Source organism: Pseudorca crassidens, chromosome 11, assembly GCF_039906515.1.
Source record: "Pseudorca crassidens isolate mPseCra1 chromosome 11, mPseCra1.hap1, whole genome shotgun sequence".
Lineage (NCBI taxonomy): Eukaryota > Metazoa > Chordata > Mammalia > Artiodactyla > Delphinidae > Pseudorca > Pseudorca crassidens.
This window is the reverse complement of record NC_090306.1, coordinates 94347163-94357487: the sequence shown is the minus strand read 5'-3', so window position 1 is coordinate 94357487 and position 10325 is coordinate 94347163. Positions and strand designations below refer to the sequence as shown.

The following is a 10325-nucleotide window of genomic DNA, read 5'->3' as shown; positions in this document are numbered from 1 at the left end:
CTGTAGGGTGGATACGCAGCCTACAGATACGCACAGCCTGCTACTGCAACCGCTGCCACCGCCGCCGCCGCTGCCGCCGCCGCTTATAGCGACGGGTAGGTGCCGAGACGGGGGCGGGGAGCGCCAGGCCGCCCCGCGCCACCCCCTTTCCTTCCCCACGCTGTTTCCATAAGGGCACTTAGCCCCCGGGACTGCCTGCTGAGCTGGGTTTTCCACAGGCCTTCGGCCTGGACTCTATCCTGCCAAAAACCCAACGGCGCACAGGCTCACACTCCTCCCCTCCCTCCTGCTTGTTCCTGTGTGTTTCTGGCTTTGACCCCAATTTCCCTCTTCCTCTTCTCCAGTGCCCTTCTTTTCCATTTTATAGAAGTAATTCAGAAAATTTCAGTTGCTGCCTTTAGGAGTAGAACGGAGAGATTTTTTCCATTCTGCCAGTTTTCTAATAACATTCCAAGACCAAGTTACAAGTCCTTAGCACAGTGAAACCCCTTAATTTTTTTTTTTTTTAATCACTGTCTTTCCTTTATCTCCCTGATTGGATCTCTTTTTCCAGTTATGGCAGGGTGTACACGGCCGACCCCTACCATGCCCTCGCCCCTGCCGCTAGCTATGGAGTTGGCGCTGTGGTAAGTAGATGTGCCTTTTATTTTTTCAAACGTTTTACTTCTTCTGACTTTTACCTACAGACTACAGAAGATCTAGGGAGGTGATAATTCAGCCCTTCTTCCATTGCCAAAGTGTTAAAACCAATAGGACTGTCTGGAAATTTCATACCACTTCTGTGTGTGTGCTGGTGTGAGCCGCCTGGCCTGGTTAAGGACGGCAGAAAGGAATGAACAGTGACAGTCTGCCCTGAGTAACGACATTATTCGGGAGGAAGGAAGGGAACAGGTTGCTGTTTTATAATGGCTCAGATGTTGGACGCACACCTGTGGCAGAGTTTTACCGATAGGTGTTCTCAAAGACTTGGGGCACAAGACTCTCCAGTTTTCACAGTAAACTTTTCAGAGAACTTAACCTGTCTGCTTCAAATGCAGATGCCAAAGGATGTCCCTGCTATTCCTAAGCCTTCCAGCAGCTAGTACTAAAAATCACCAAGCAAATGCCTTACAAAGATATTTTATTACTAACATTTGTGGCAAAATATGGTATATTTCTTAGAAGTATACAAAAGTCATAGAGCTCATCTAGCATAATCCCCCTGTGCTCGCTTCAGCAGCACATATACTAAAATTGGAATGATACGGAGAAGATTAGCAGGGCCCCTGTGCAGGGATGACATGCAAATTCGTGAAGCGTTCCATATTTTTAAAATAAAAATCCCCCTGACCAAACTCGAATCCCCCCTGCAGTATTTTTGTGTTGGCCTGGACACCTCTGGGGCCAATGACGGGACCCACTGGATTCAGCAAAGACTGGCCAGTCCACAGTGATACCTCCTTGTGCCAGAAGTTCTCTACCATCCACAGTGTCACTGGCCAACGGCCCGGAAACACAGATGACCGTGTCTGAGAGGGAGGCAGAACAATGGTCACAGTTAAGACATAAAGGATGTGAGAGAGCCTGCCACTTCCCACACTAAATCTCTACTGATGAAGATCTGTGGAAGGAAGTAGTAGGGTCCTGCGGGGGTATGGGGGGTGGTGTTTAGAACTGAAGTAGAGACGTATGATATAAGGAAGTGATGGGAATTCCTGAGGTTTTATTTAGTGCCCAAGTGATATAAGTCCTGTACTAAAAGAATGACCCAAGGAGCGATATGTTCCTAGGGAACTTTTGATTGAAAAAGATAATTCATTAGATTATGATTAAAGAAAGGAAAGAAGCCCACTTAAAACCCCAGTTTTACATACCATATATATATATATATATATATATATATATATACACACACACACACACACACAAGATATGTCAAGAAACAACCTGGTTGGTATTTTTTATAAATTACAGAGGAAATAGACTTTATTCGTTGAAAGATTAACTCAGGTTTAAATCCAGCACCATCTCAAACATGAGATGTGACAGAGATAGTGGTCAGAAGTAACGTGTTCTCCATTGTCAGGTAATGGGTAAGAAGGTAAGATCAGCAGTCTGCTTTAGGTCACGCTTGTAATGAGGTCGTCAAGGTAGACAAGACCCATGCTTTTAAAAAATCAAACTATTTACAGACTTGGTTTTAAACTTCATTGAAGTGCTCCTCTGTGCTAACTCACGTAAATAATGAACCATCAGCATACTCTCCCCTTGAGAATATCAGGTCAGCAGTAAATGTTTGGGCTGTGGTCTGAGCATCTTAGAGGCAGAAGTTGGTTTCCTGACCTCATGCACTAGACAACATCTAACCAGTTGATTTGAAGCTTCTAAGGAAGCTGTTTTTCCAAATCCCTCCTCAGGACATGTCTTCTTTTGTAATGTTTCTCTCATCAACCTTTTAATATTTTTGTGTCTTTAATTACTACAGGCGAGTTTATACCGAGGTGGCTACAGCCGATTTGCCCCTTACTGAAGTGACGTGAGACCCCTGCAAGTGGGACAGCCCCCCAGTTCATGAGGCCTGGCTATTGCAATATTTACTAGTAGAGGAACTCTATAGCAAGATGAAGAGGAAAAACAAACAAACAAAAAACACAAAAAAAGAGAGAATACTTTTTTATACCTCACTATGTTCTTTGAATATGTATTTTTCCTTTAAATTTCTGCCTTTAATTCTTTTGTTCCAAAGATTGTGCATTTTTTTCTTTTTTTCTTTTTTTTTAACTGTGGTAAAAAAAAAAAAAAAAATAACGCATTTCCATGTCTGTATGTCCGTGCTTAGCTTATTCTGTCAATCACGGAAGAGGCAGTCAATGAGGAAGGAGAGACATTAGGAGCTGATAAATGCGTCTGATCAGAAATCAGCAGACAGAATTACCAAAGTGTACCTGGTGCTGAGTGGCTGTGGGACAAGCAGAAGTGGAAGAGATCCCTCTGCAACAGGATATCCTTCTAGTCTTCTGAGTTTCTGGTCTTTGGCAGGCAATTCTGATTGGCTGTGGCTGGAATCCACATGCTAATAGACTATAGGAATGTGTGCTGGCAAAGCAGGAGAATCACTAAGACACTTTCCTCTCCTCTTCCCTCCTGTCTCCTCATTCTCTTTACAATCATCTTACACGCAAGGCCTGAGACAGTTGGCATCGTTTTTGGAATTATAGTATTAATATTTCCAGACATGTGCTCAGACTGTGGATAATAAACACCTCATTAGGAACCCAGTCTCGGAATGAACTCTGGAGTATGAAAAAGATCACTCTTTTCTTTCCTGTAAACCCTAGCATTCCTGCTGGGCTGCTTTTCCTTTCACTGAACCACAGCTTAGCTCATCTCTCCTTTTATTAACACCCTGCTCCCATGTCCCCGAGATTCAGGAATTTAGGACCCAGGGACAGAAGACTAAATAGCCAGTGGCCAGATGTCCCCGAGGCGTCTGGGCAGGGCTTGAGGGCTAGAAGTACAGATTGTCACGTGCCAGTGAAGAGGGGGAGGGCAAGAAAAGGGGTGTCAGACGATGTCAGGTTAAGGCGCCCTGATATTCCCGATCTTTCTCTCGCATCAGAAAGTCAGTACAAAGTAGAAAACAGATAATAAAGGCTCTGGTGGCAAAAGATAAAGCCCCGAGCCCTAGACCAGCCGTCCCCGGAGGTCTCTGTGAGCAGGACATGTGAGGGCAGGCGAAGGCACTTCGTTCAAGCTCCAAAGCCATAGGACTCTTCATCCTCCAGAGCCTTTACGAGTCACTTCTGTCCACAGTCTGGAGCCCTCGTGGCCACTCCACCCAGCTTCTCACTATCCTCCAAAGACACCCAGCTGAGCACCTGGACCACTTGGTACTCATGAACACTACAGGACATGAAACAAGCCCCCGAGGCTGCTCCCCTCCCGTACAGGAATGAGGGTCTGAAATGGCCAGGATCTCATATGTTGCCAGGAGGAGTCATGTGGTGGCCACCACAGTGAGTCACTGCTGTCACTACCTGGCTTCGACTTATCTGTCGTCAGACAGGGGAGAAAGTGTTTCTCTTCTAGCTCTTAGCTGTCAAAGGCAGGGGTCCTGCAGCATTTCCAAAATGAAGCCATTAGAAAATAGAAAAGCACGGTCCGTTTGGCTCCCTGGTCTATTCACATTGGTACTAGGGTGACCTTTCACCCGAGGGATAGCTGCTAAAGGGAGTAAGTAATTCAGAGACATGGAGCTTCTGGTTTGTTATGGGTTTGTTTTGGTTTGTTTGGTTTTTTTTTTACTCCTGCCTCCACCCGTGTTCTTGACTGATACTGATTCATGTCCCTGAATTAAAATGACTGACATATGACAGCATCAAACGTTCTTTGTAAGGAGAGGGATCTGTGGGGGGGGACTGGCCTGTCGTGTATAATACATATCTTCTCCCCCTTCAGAATCCTCTCTCTCCTAATAACTGGGAGGGAGGCTTCCCTGAAACTAGGGGAGACATCAAGGAAGCTAGAGGCCTCGATGCAATTCTTACTGATTCTGGGGAGGAATGCACAGAATAGGGGACACCAGACTGCCCAGTCCGTTGGCCATTGTTAAGGGTTCCCCTCCCCAAGCCAAAGTTTGGTTTGTTGCTGTTGAGACAATTTTTGTTGTGTGTGTATATAAATATTTTAGTTTGGGGTGTGGGGATGGGATGTGGGGCTTTCACAGGTCTAGGGAATGGGGGCAGGGAGGATTTTTTTCTTTCTTTTGCTTTTGTTTTGAGGGAGAGCATTTACTGAGTGAAGAAACTGAGAGAAATTTTGTGTCCTGTTCAAATAGGGACCATTCTCAGAAATGGCAAGCCACTGCTCAGTGGAGGCAAGGCCAAATTCTAAATGGTTGTATCCATAGCAGGGGAGGAAAATAGGGCAATGAGTTCAAGAATTTTCTATTCTTTTTTTCCAGAAAGAGGGAAAGATGATGGGAAAGGCAGAGGAGGCAGCTTCCACAGCCCTTTTACAAGAGGCAGAAGCCTGAGGTTTGTGCATTTCAGTTCAGCTGGTTCTGGCTGAGGACTCCATAGGCAAGCTCTGTGTTTTCCAGCGGGCCTCTGCTGCATTTCCAGGGATGGTTTTAATACTGCTTCCTTCAGCTCCTTTTACTAAGACTAAACAGAGTTCTGCTTGTTATTAAAGGGCCTTTGGTTTTCAGTGTCATCACTGAGCATTGGGGCTCTCGAAGCATCAACTCCCCATCAGCTTTTGAACTTTGAGATCGCATACAGGCAACTTCATCAGAGGCAGGTTCCTCGAAGCATCAGTGCTTGTTTATTCCTGACTCTAGTTCCCACTGGACTAAGAAACTGAGTCAGAAGAGAGTATGGCATCTTGTAAGTTTGTTAGAGGATGCTGGTGAATAATTCCGGAAAACGTATCCATGCTGAATCAGTTGCGACAGCTTTACTGTAGGTCACGATGTGGACTTCTATACTAAGCATCTTACTCTTAGAAGCTGGGCTCCTTTCAGGAGCCCTCTAGTGACCACCTTTATCTGAATATCCCTCTTTCAGCCCAGAGAGCTGTCCTTAGAGCTTTTCCAGAATTCCTTATATTACATAGTTCAGCTCCCACTGACCGAGCTCAGCTGTTGTGATTCGTCACTTTTAAGGCTCTCAGTTTTTACAAAGCCCGCTGTCACCATCCTCCTTCAGCAGCCACAGTTGGAACTGAGCCGATATTATTCTTCCTTGAAAAAGAAGGGGACTGGAGCTCAGCTCTTAGTTTAAGGGGAGCTAGCGGAGCTCTATTCAGTAGAAATCAATGATAGCAGCTTTCTCTCAAAAGTGTGACTCCTCAGGGGCTGAACTGCTCTTAGTTTAGTTTCTACTTTCCTAGAGCTCTAGCAGATAAGTCGGTGAATCACTACCACCCTGTAACTAGTCACATAGCTTCCAGGTAGGAAGGAGGTGTAAACTCGGAATGGAAGCAACCCCAAGGATCTGCAGGAAGGGCTGGATGGCCTCCCTTCCTTCTGGCGGGAGGATGAGGCCAAGGGCGGGAAGCAAGGGACAGCCCAGAGGGCACTGTAAGGGAGGGTGGGGGGTGTCGTTGGGACCGCCCCCTTTCACCAAGCCCAGCCGCTTCTCGGCTGCTTGCAACCCCCTAGCACAGAAACAGTTGCAGAATCGCAGACTTGTTTCCCCCAGAAAATAGGAGGAAAGGGACTTTGGGGGGTGGGGAAGGGGTAGTGGTGTTTTAAAAGCATAAGTTACCTGTTTGCACTGTTTTAAGATAGGAAAAAAAATAGTGGGCAAGGTGAACATCCAACGTAAATTTGTGTGTCTTTATTTTGTCATGCTCTTGAAAATGTTTGACCGTTTGTAGTATCCACCAGTGAAACCTGATTCTCTGTTGCATAAAACACGATTTTTTTGGAAATGTTACTGTCCGAAAGCCTCTTCCCTCCCTTTCCCCTTTGCTGTGTTCTTCCTTCATCCTCGCTTGACTGATCAACCAGGCAGTAGCCATCCAGGAGCTAGAGCGTGAAGCAGGGCCCTTCCCAAGTAGACTCTGGGTGTCCTAAGCCAGCATGTGCCCTCTGGTTTAGCGAGTGCCGTTGAGTCCCTGGCCCCCATCTAAAATAAGGCTTACAGACCAGGCTGCAGCAGGTTCTCAAATTCCCGAATCGGATGCACTAGGAAGGAGGGCGGAGGGGAGTCCTCGAATATGGCGGGTGGCCGCAGTAGCTGAGTTCTCCACGTTCCCGGAACTGTAGCCAGTTACAGATTACTCAGGAAAACGGTCGATCACTTCAGCCATGGTAGTGCTGGTTGGCAGGGCTTGGTAACGGAGAGAACTGCTCATTGGCCACAACTCAAACCTTGCCTTTAAGGGGATTGCCAGCCGGGGCCCCTCCGCCTGGGAGTGACACACGCGCCCGCCAGTGTGGCGAGGGCTCAGCTCACACCAGCCAGCAAAAAGGGAACAGCGATGCTCTTCTCTCCCCCCTACCACCCGCCCCTGTTACCAACGCCAGATTCCCAGGGGGTGCATATGTTTTTGAATTTTTTAAAAATGTTTTTTGGTTTGGTTTTTCCGGGGACTGATGAGTGCTTTAAGCAACGTCGATACCCCACCCAGAACCGCAGCTTTGTCCTTTCTTGTATTTTCTGTTCACAGTATTGCGTGTGTGTGTGCTTGTCCTGGCAGCTCATTTTGGCTGTATTATATATCGAGTGATGAATTGATCCTCCTTTTTTTATCCCCCTAAGGGATATGAATTTTTTTTTTCTTGTGTTATAATTCTGCTTGTGAATAGCTGGAGCAAACCTGGGGCTGACACACGTAAGCTAGGGCTGCACAGTGCTGAGAGAGCCAGGCGGGGTGGCTTGTCCCTGACAGGCTGACCCACCTGAGTCTCTGAGCTTTTCAGTCCAAATCTCTGCAAGGCTAAAAATGCCACCGAACCTCCCCTCTTGTCCCCGCTCCCCGTGGCAGGGACGAAACCATCCCTACATGCAACGTGCAGTTTTTCCGGCCCCCTCCCATTGCCATGGCAAAACAGGTACCTATGGGGCATGGGGGCATCACATGGGATGCTTGTATAATCGACCACCTCGCCTTTTCTCCCCACTCCCCACTCCCCCACCCCCAAATCTTTTCCTAGGACACCCGAGCTGCTTGCCCAGGGTCCTGTTTCCCTACAAACTCCAGAGAAGCACCCAGGGCTTTGTGACAGTCTCTAATTCCCTCCCCTTCTTGTTAAGAATCATATTGTATAGTAGCTTTCAGACCATACAGTATTCATTGGGTTACTCCTATTATTATCAAGTAGCTGGAATTGTGAAGGTCGGAGTAGTTAGATCTTTAGCTTTTATTCCTTATTTTTTTGTATTACTATCCATGTGTATAAATTATTGATCATGTTGCTGGCTTTTATAAACTCTAAGCGAAGGAGGAGCACTGCCTCTGCCTTTGCAAATGGTAATGAAGCACTGTTTTTAAATAAAAGGAGAAACACCATTCTTCGCCCTGGCCTGCGTGTGTTGATCCTCAACGACTTCTGTTGCCCCCCCCCCCCCATGCTCCAAAGATAGAACTTGCATTTGACTTTTGTAAGATGGAAAAAAGAAGGCGGCAAACACGACGCTCCCTGAATGAGATGAGGGGAGAGGGAAACACAGGCCCAGGCTGGTGCCATGGGACCTGCCCTCCGGCTCCTCCAGTCTTGGCAGGAGCTGTCTTCCTGCTTCTGCCTCTGAAATCTTCCGCTTCACTTCTTCCCTTTTCCATCCTCTCCTGGTGTCCTCGCTGCCGCCCTCACCTGCCTCAGAAACTGCCCTCCAGGCGGCGCTTCCCGTCTGGCCACCTGTCACCTCTGTCACCTCTCCCCTGGCTCGGGCCACCACCCAGGCTCCCACACCTTTTCCTTCTGTATGGGGCCTGGGCCTTTTCCTCCTTCCCTGGGCTTCCTCAGCCACCCCTCCTGCACTGGTTTCTCTACCAGGAAGTCCCAAATCTCTGAAATTCCTCCTAAATCTGCAACTCCCTAACATCACTCAGATCGTCTCCTTTCCCGTTTCCGGGAGGAAATGGAGGCCACGGGATCTCCTTGATCTAGACACCTACTTGGACGCACACCCATCCTTTCCCGTCCTTCCTGTTTTACCGGGAGAGGCGTCTTCGGTCAGGCGCTGTCCCCACACGTCCGTCCTTTCCCACCTTCTCGGGGACTTTGCTCCATCGTCCCTCCCACAAGGAGGTCAACCTTTTCCCTCCTCTAGTCCCTGTGGCACTGAAACATGCAATGATTTTGCACGATCCCAGTCCTCTCCTTCATGACAAACTTCTGGAGTGAGTTTCTGCCGCCGACTCCAATTCCCTGCTCTTCACCTGCGGCCGGCTGGCCTCTCCCTCCAGGACCCTGAAGCCGCCCGCGCGTGACGCCAGCAGGTGACGCCTTCCCCGGGGCGCTGACCTGACCTCCAGCGCCCGCGCAGCCGGGCACTCCCGAGACCCTCCGCCGCTGCCCCCGACACAGGCTGGCGCATCTGCCCTGCTCTCCTGGCCTGGCCTCCCTCCTCCGTCTCTTCCCCAGCAGCGCACGCCCCGCCTGCTCTCGACAGCCACCCGCTACAGTAGCAGTTGGATCAGGACGTGCTTCTGTGCAAGGCGGCCCCGAGTCAATCCCCCTCCTCATCCGGGTCTGCGGCCTGTGCACCAGCTCCTCCGCTAGTTTATCCGCGGCGCGTCCCCCTGTACTAGAACAGAAGCGCCCGGAGGTCGGTAGCTTCGTTCTGTTCAACTCCGTGTCTCTGGTGTCAGCAACACACAAGCATTCCATAAATATTTGTTGAATGACTTTTTTCAATCTCGGATGTAAGGTGATAACACAGCCGCCACCCCCAACCCCGCCTTCTCCGTATGGCCACCCCGGCTGATGATCGCGGAGGCCGAGAGCCCTTTCCACGTGTGCTCACATCACCTTCATCTTCCCGGCAGCCCCGCGGCAGGTGCTGGGTGTCTTCCTCCTCAGGTCCCGGCGCCTGTGCTTCTTGCTGGGTGTACCAGGCAAGCGAAGCCCTGACCTCGCTTTCCCAGGACCTTTCTGGGGTGGCATTTATAGCAAGTAACCTTGAGGAATTGGGGGGGGATGTATCCCGGGGACGAAGAACGAGTCTGCTTCCTACCTGCTCTGGAAGAGGTGGCTGCCCCTCGCTCAGGGCTCCTCAGCCGCCGTGCACACCTCCTGGGGAGCAGCAGCCACCCCGTCCCACACACTGATGCTCTTGTTGCCAGCCGGGCCGGGAGCAGTAAAGTCCTTTGTGTCTGACGCAGAATCCATAAGCTTCTGCAGAGAGAGATCAAATCCCAGACCCACCAGTATCGTTACTGGTGCCGAGGTGTGGAGAGAGGAGATAACCTGTCCCTTGAGTAGAAAGCGGCAGAACTGGGGTCCCAGCCTCCGAAGTCTGCGCCCTTCACGTCTGAGCACTGGTGTTTCTCGTGCTTCTCCAGTAGAAACCCCTGTAGAAACCCAAGAGCTGGCACTGCATCCCGTCTCTGACTGATGCTCTGTCCCTTTTGTAGGGTCTTCTTCCTCTACTCCCTCAAGTCATGGTGTTCCCCAGGTCATCGGTCTCCTATTCCCCTGAAAACTCGACACCAATTTCCACCTAATGACGCAAGGCTATGGCCGGAGACCATAAATCTCTCCAAAGTCTAGTCTTGTCCAGCTGCAGTCCCAAGGCTCCTAAAATTCAATATGCTGACATCATCTTTCTATCCAAACCTCTTAATTTCCCTCAGTCAGTAAATTGGATAACAGTTGGTGATAACCATGTTAAAAT

At 49.2% G+C, this 10325-nt stretch overlaps 1 protein-coding gene and 1 non-coding gene across 28 annotated transcripts in view; both read left to right on the top strand.

Annotated features, from left to right (window-relative positions):
• Window positions 1-8000, top strand: part of RBFOX2 (RNA binding fox-1 homolog 2) — a 261970-nt gene extending 253970 nt beyond the window's left edge. For 26 of the 27 annotated variants that reach the window (XM_067697909.1, XM_067697907.1, XM_067697908.1 and 23 more), the window contains 3 exons: window positions 7-95; window positions 554-626; window positions 2465-8000. In XM_067697909.1, the coding sequence (XP_067554010.1) occupies window positions 7-95; window positions 554-626; window positions 2465-2519 (217 nt within the window). In that variant the 3' untranslated portion in view covers window positions 2520-8000. Of the gene's footprint in view, window positions 1-6; window positions 96-553; window positions 627-2464 lie in introns of those variants that run through there. The other variant, XR_010932590.1, reaches the window with a different exon arrangement.
• On the top strand, window positions 1204-1310 carry LOC137203106 (U6 spliceosomal RNA). Its single transcript, XR_010932937.1, has one exon. It is a non-coding gene; the product is annotated as a U6 spliceosomal RNA (small nuclear RNA).
• Window positions 8001-10325: the final 2325 nt, after the last annotated feature.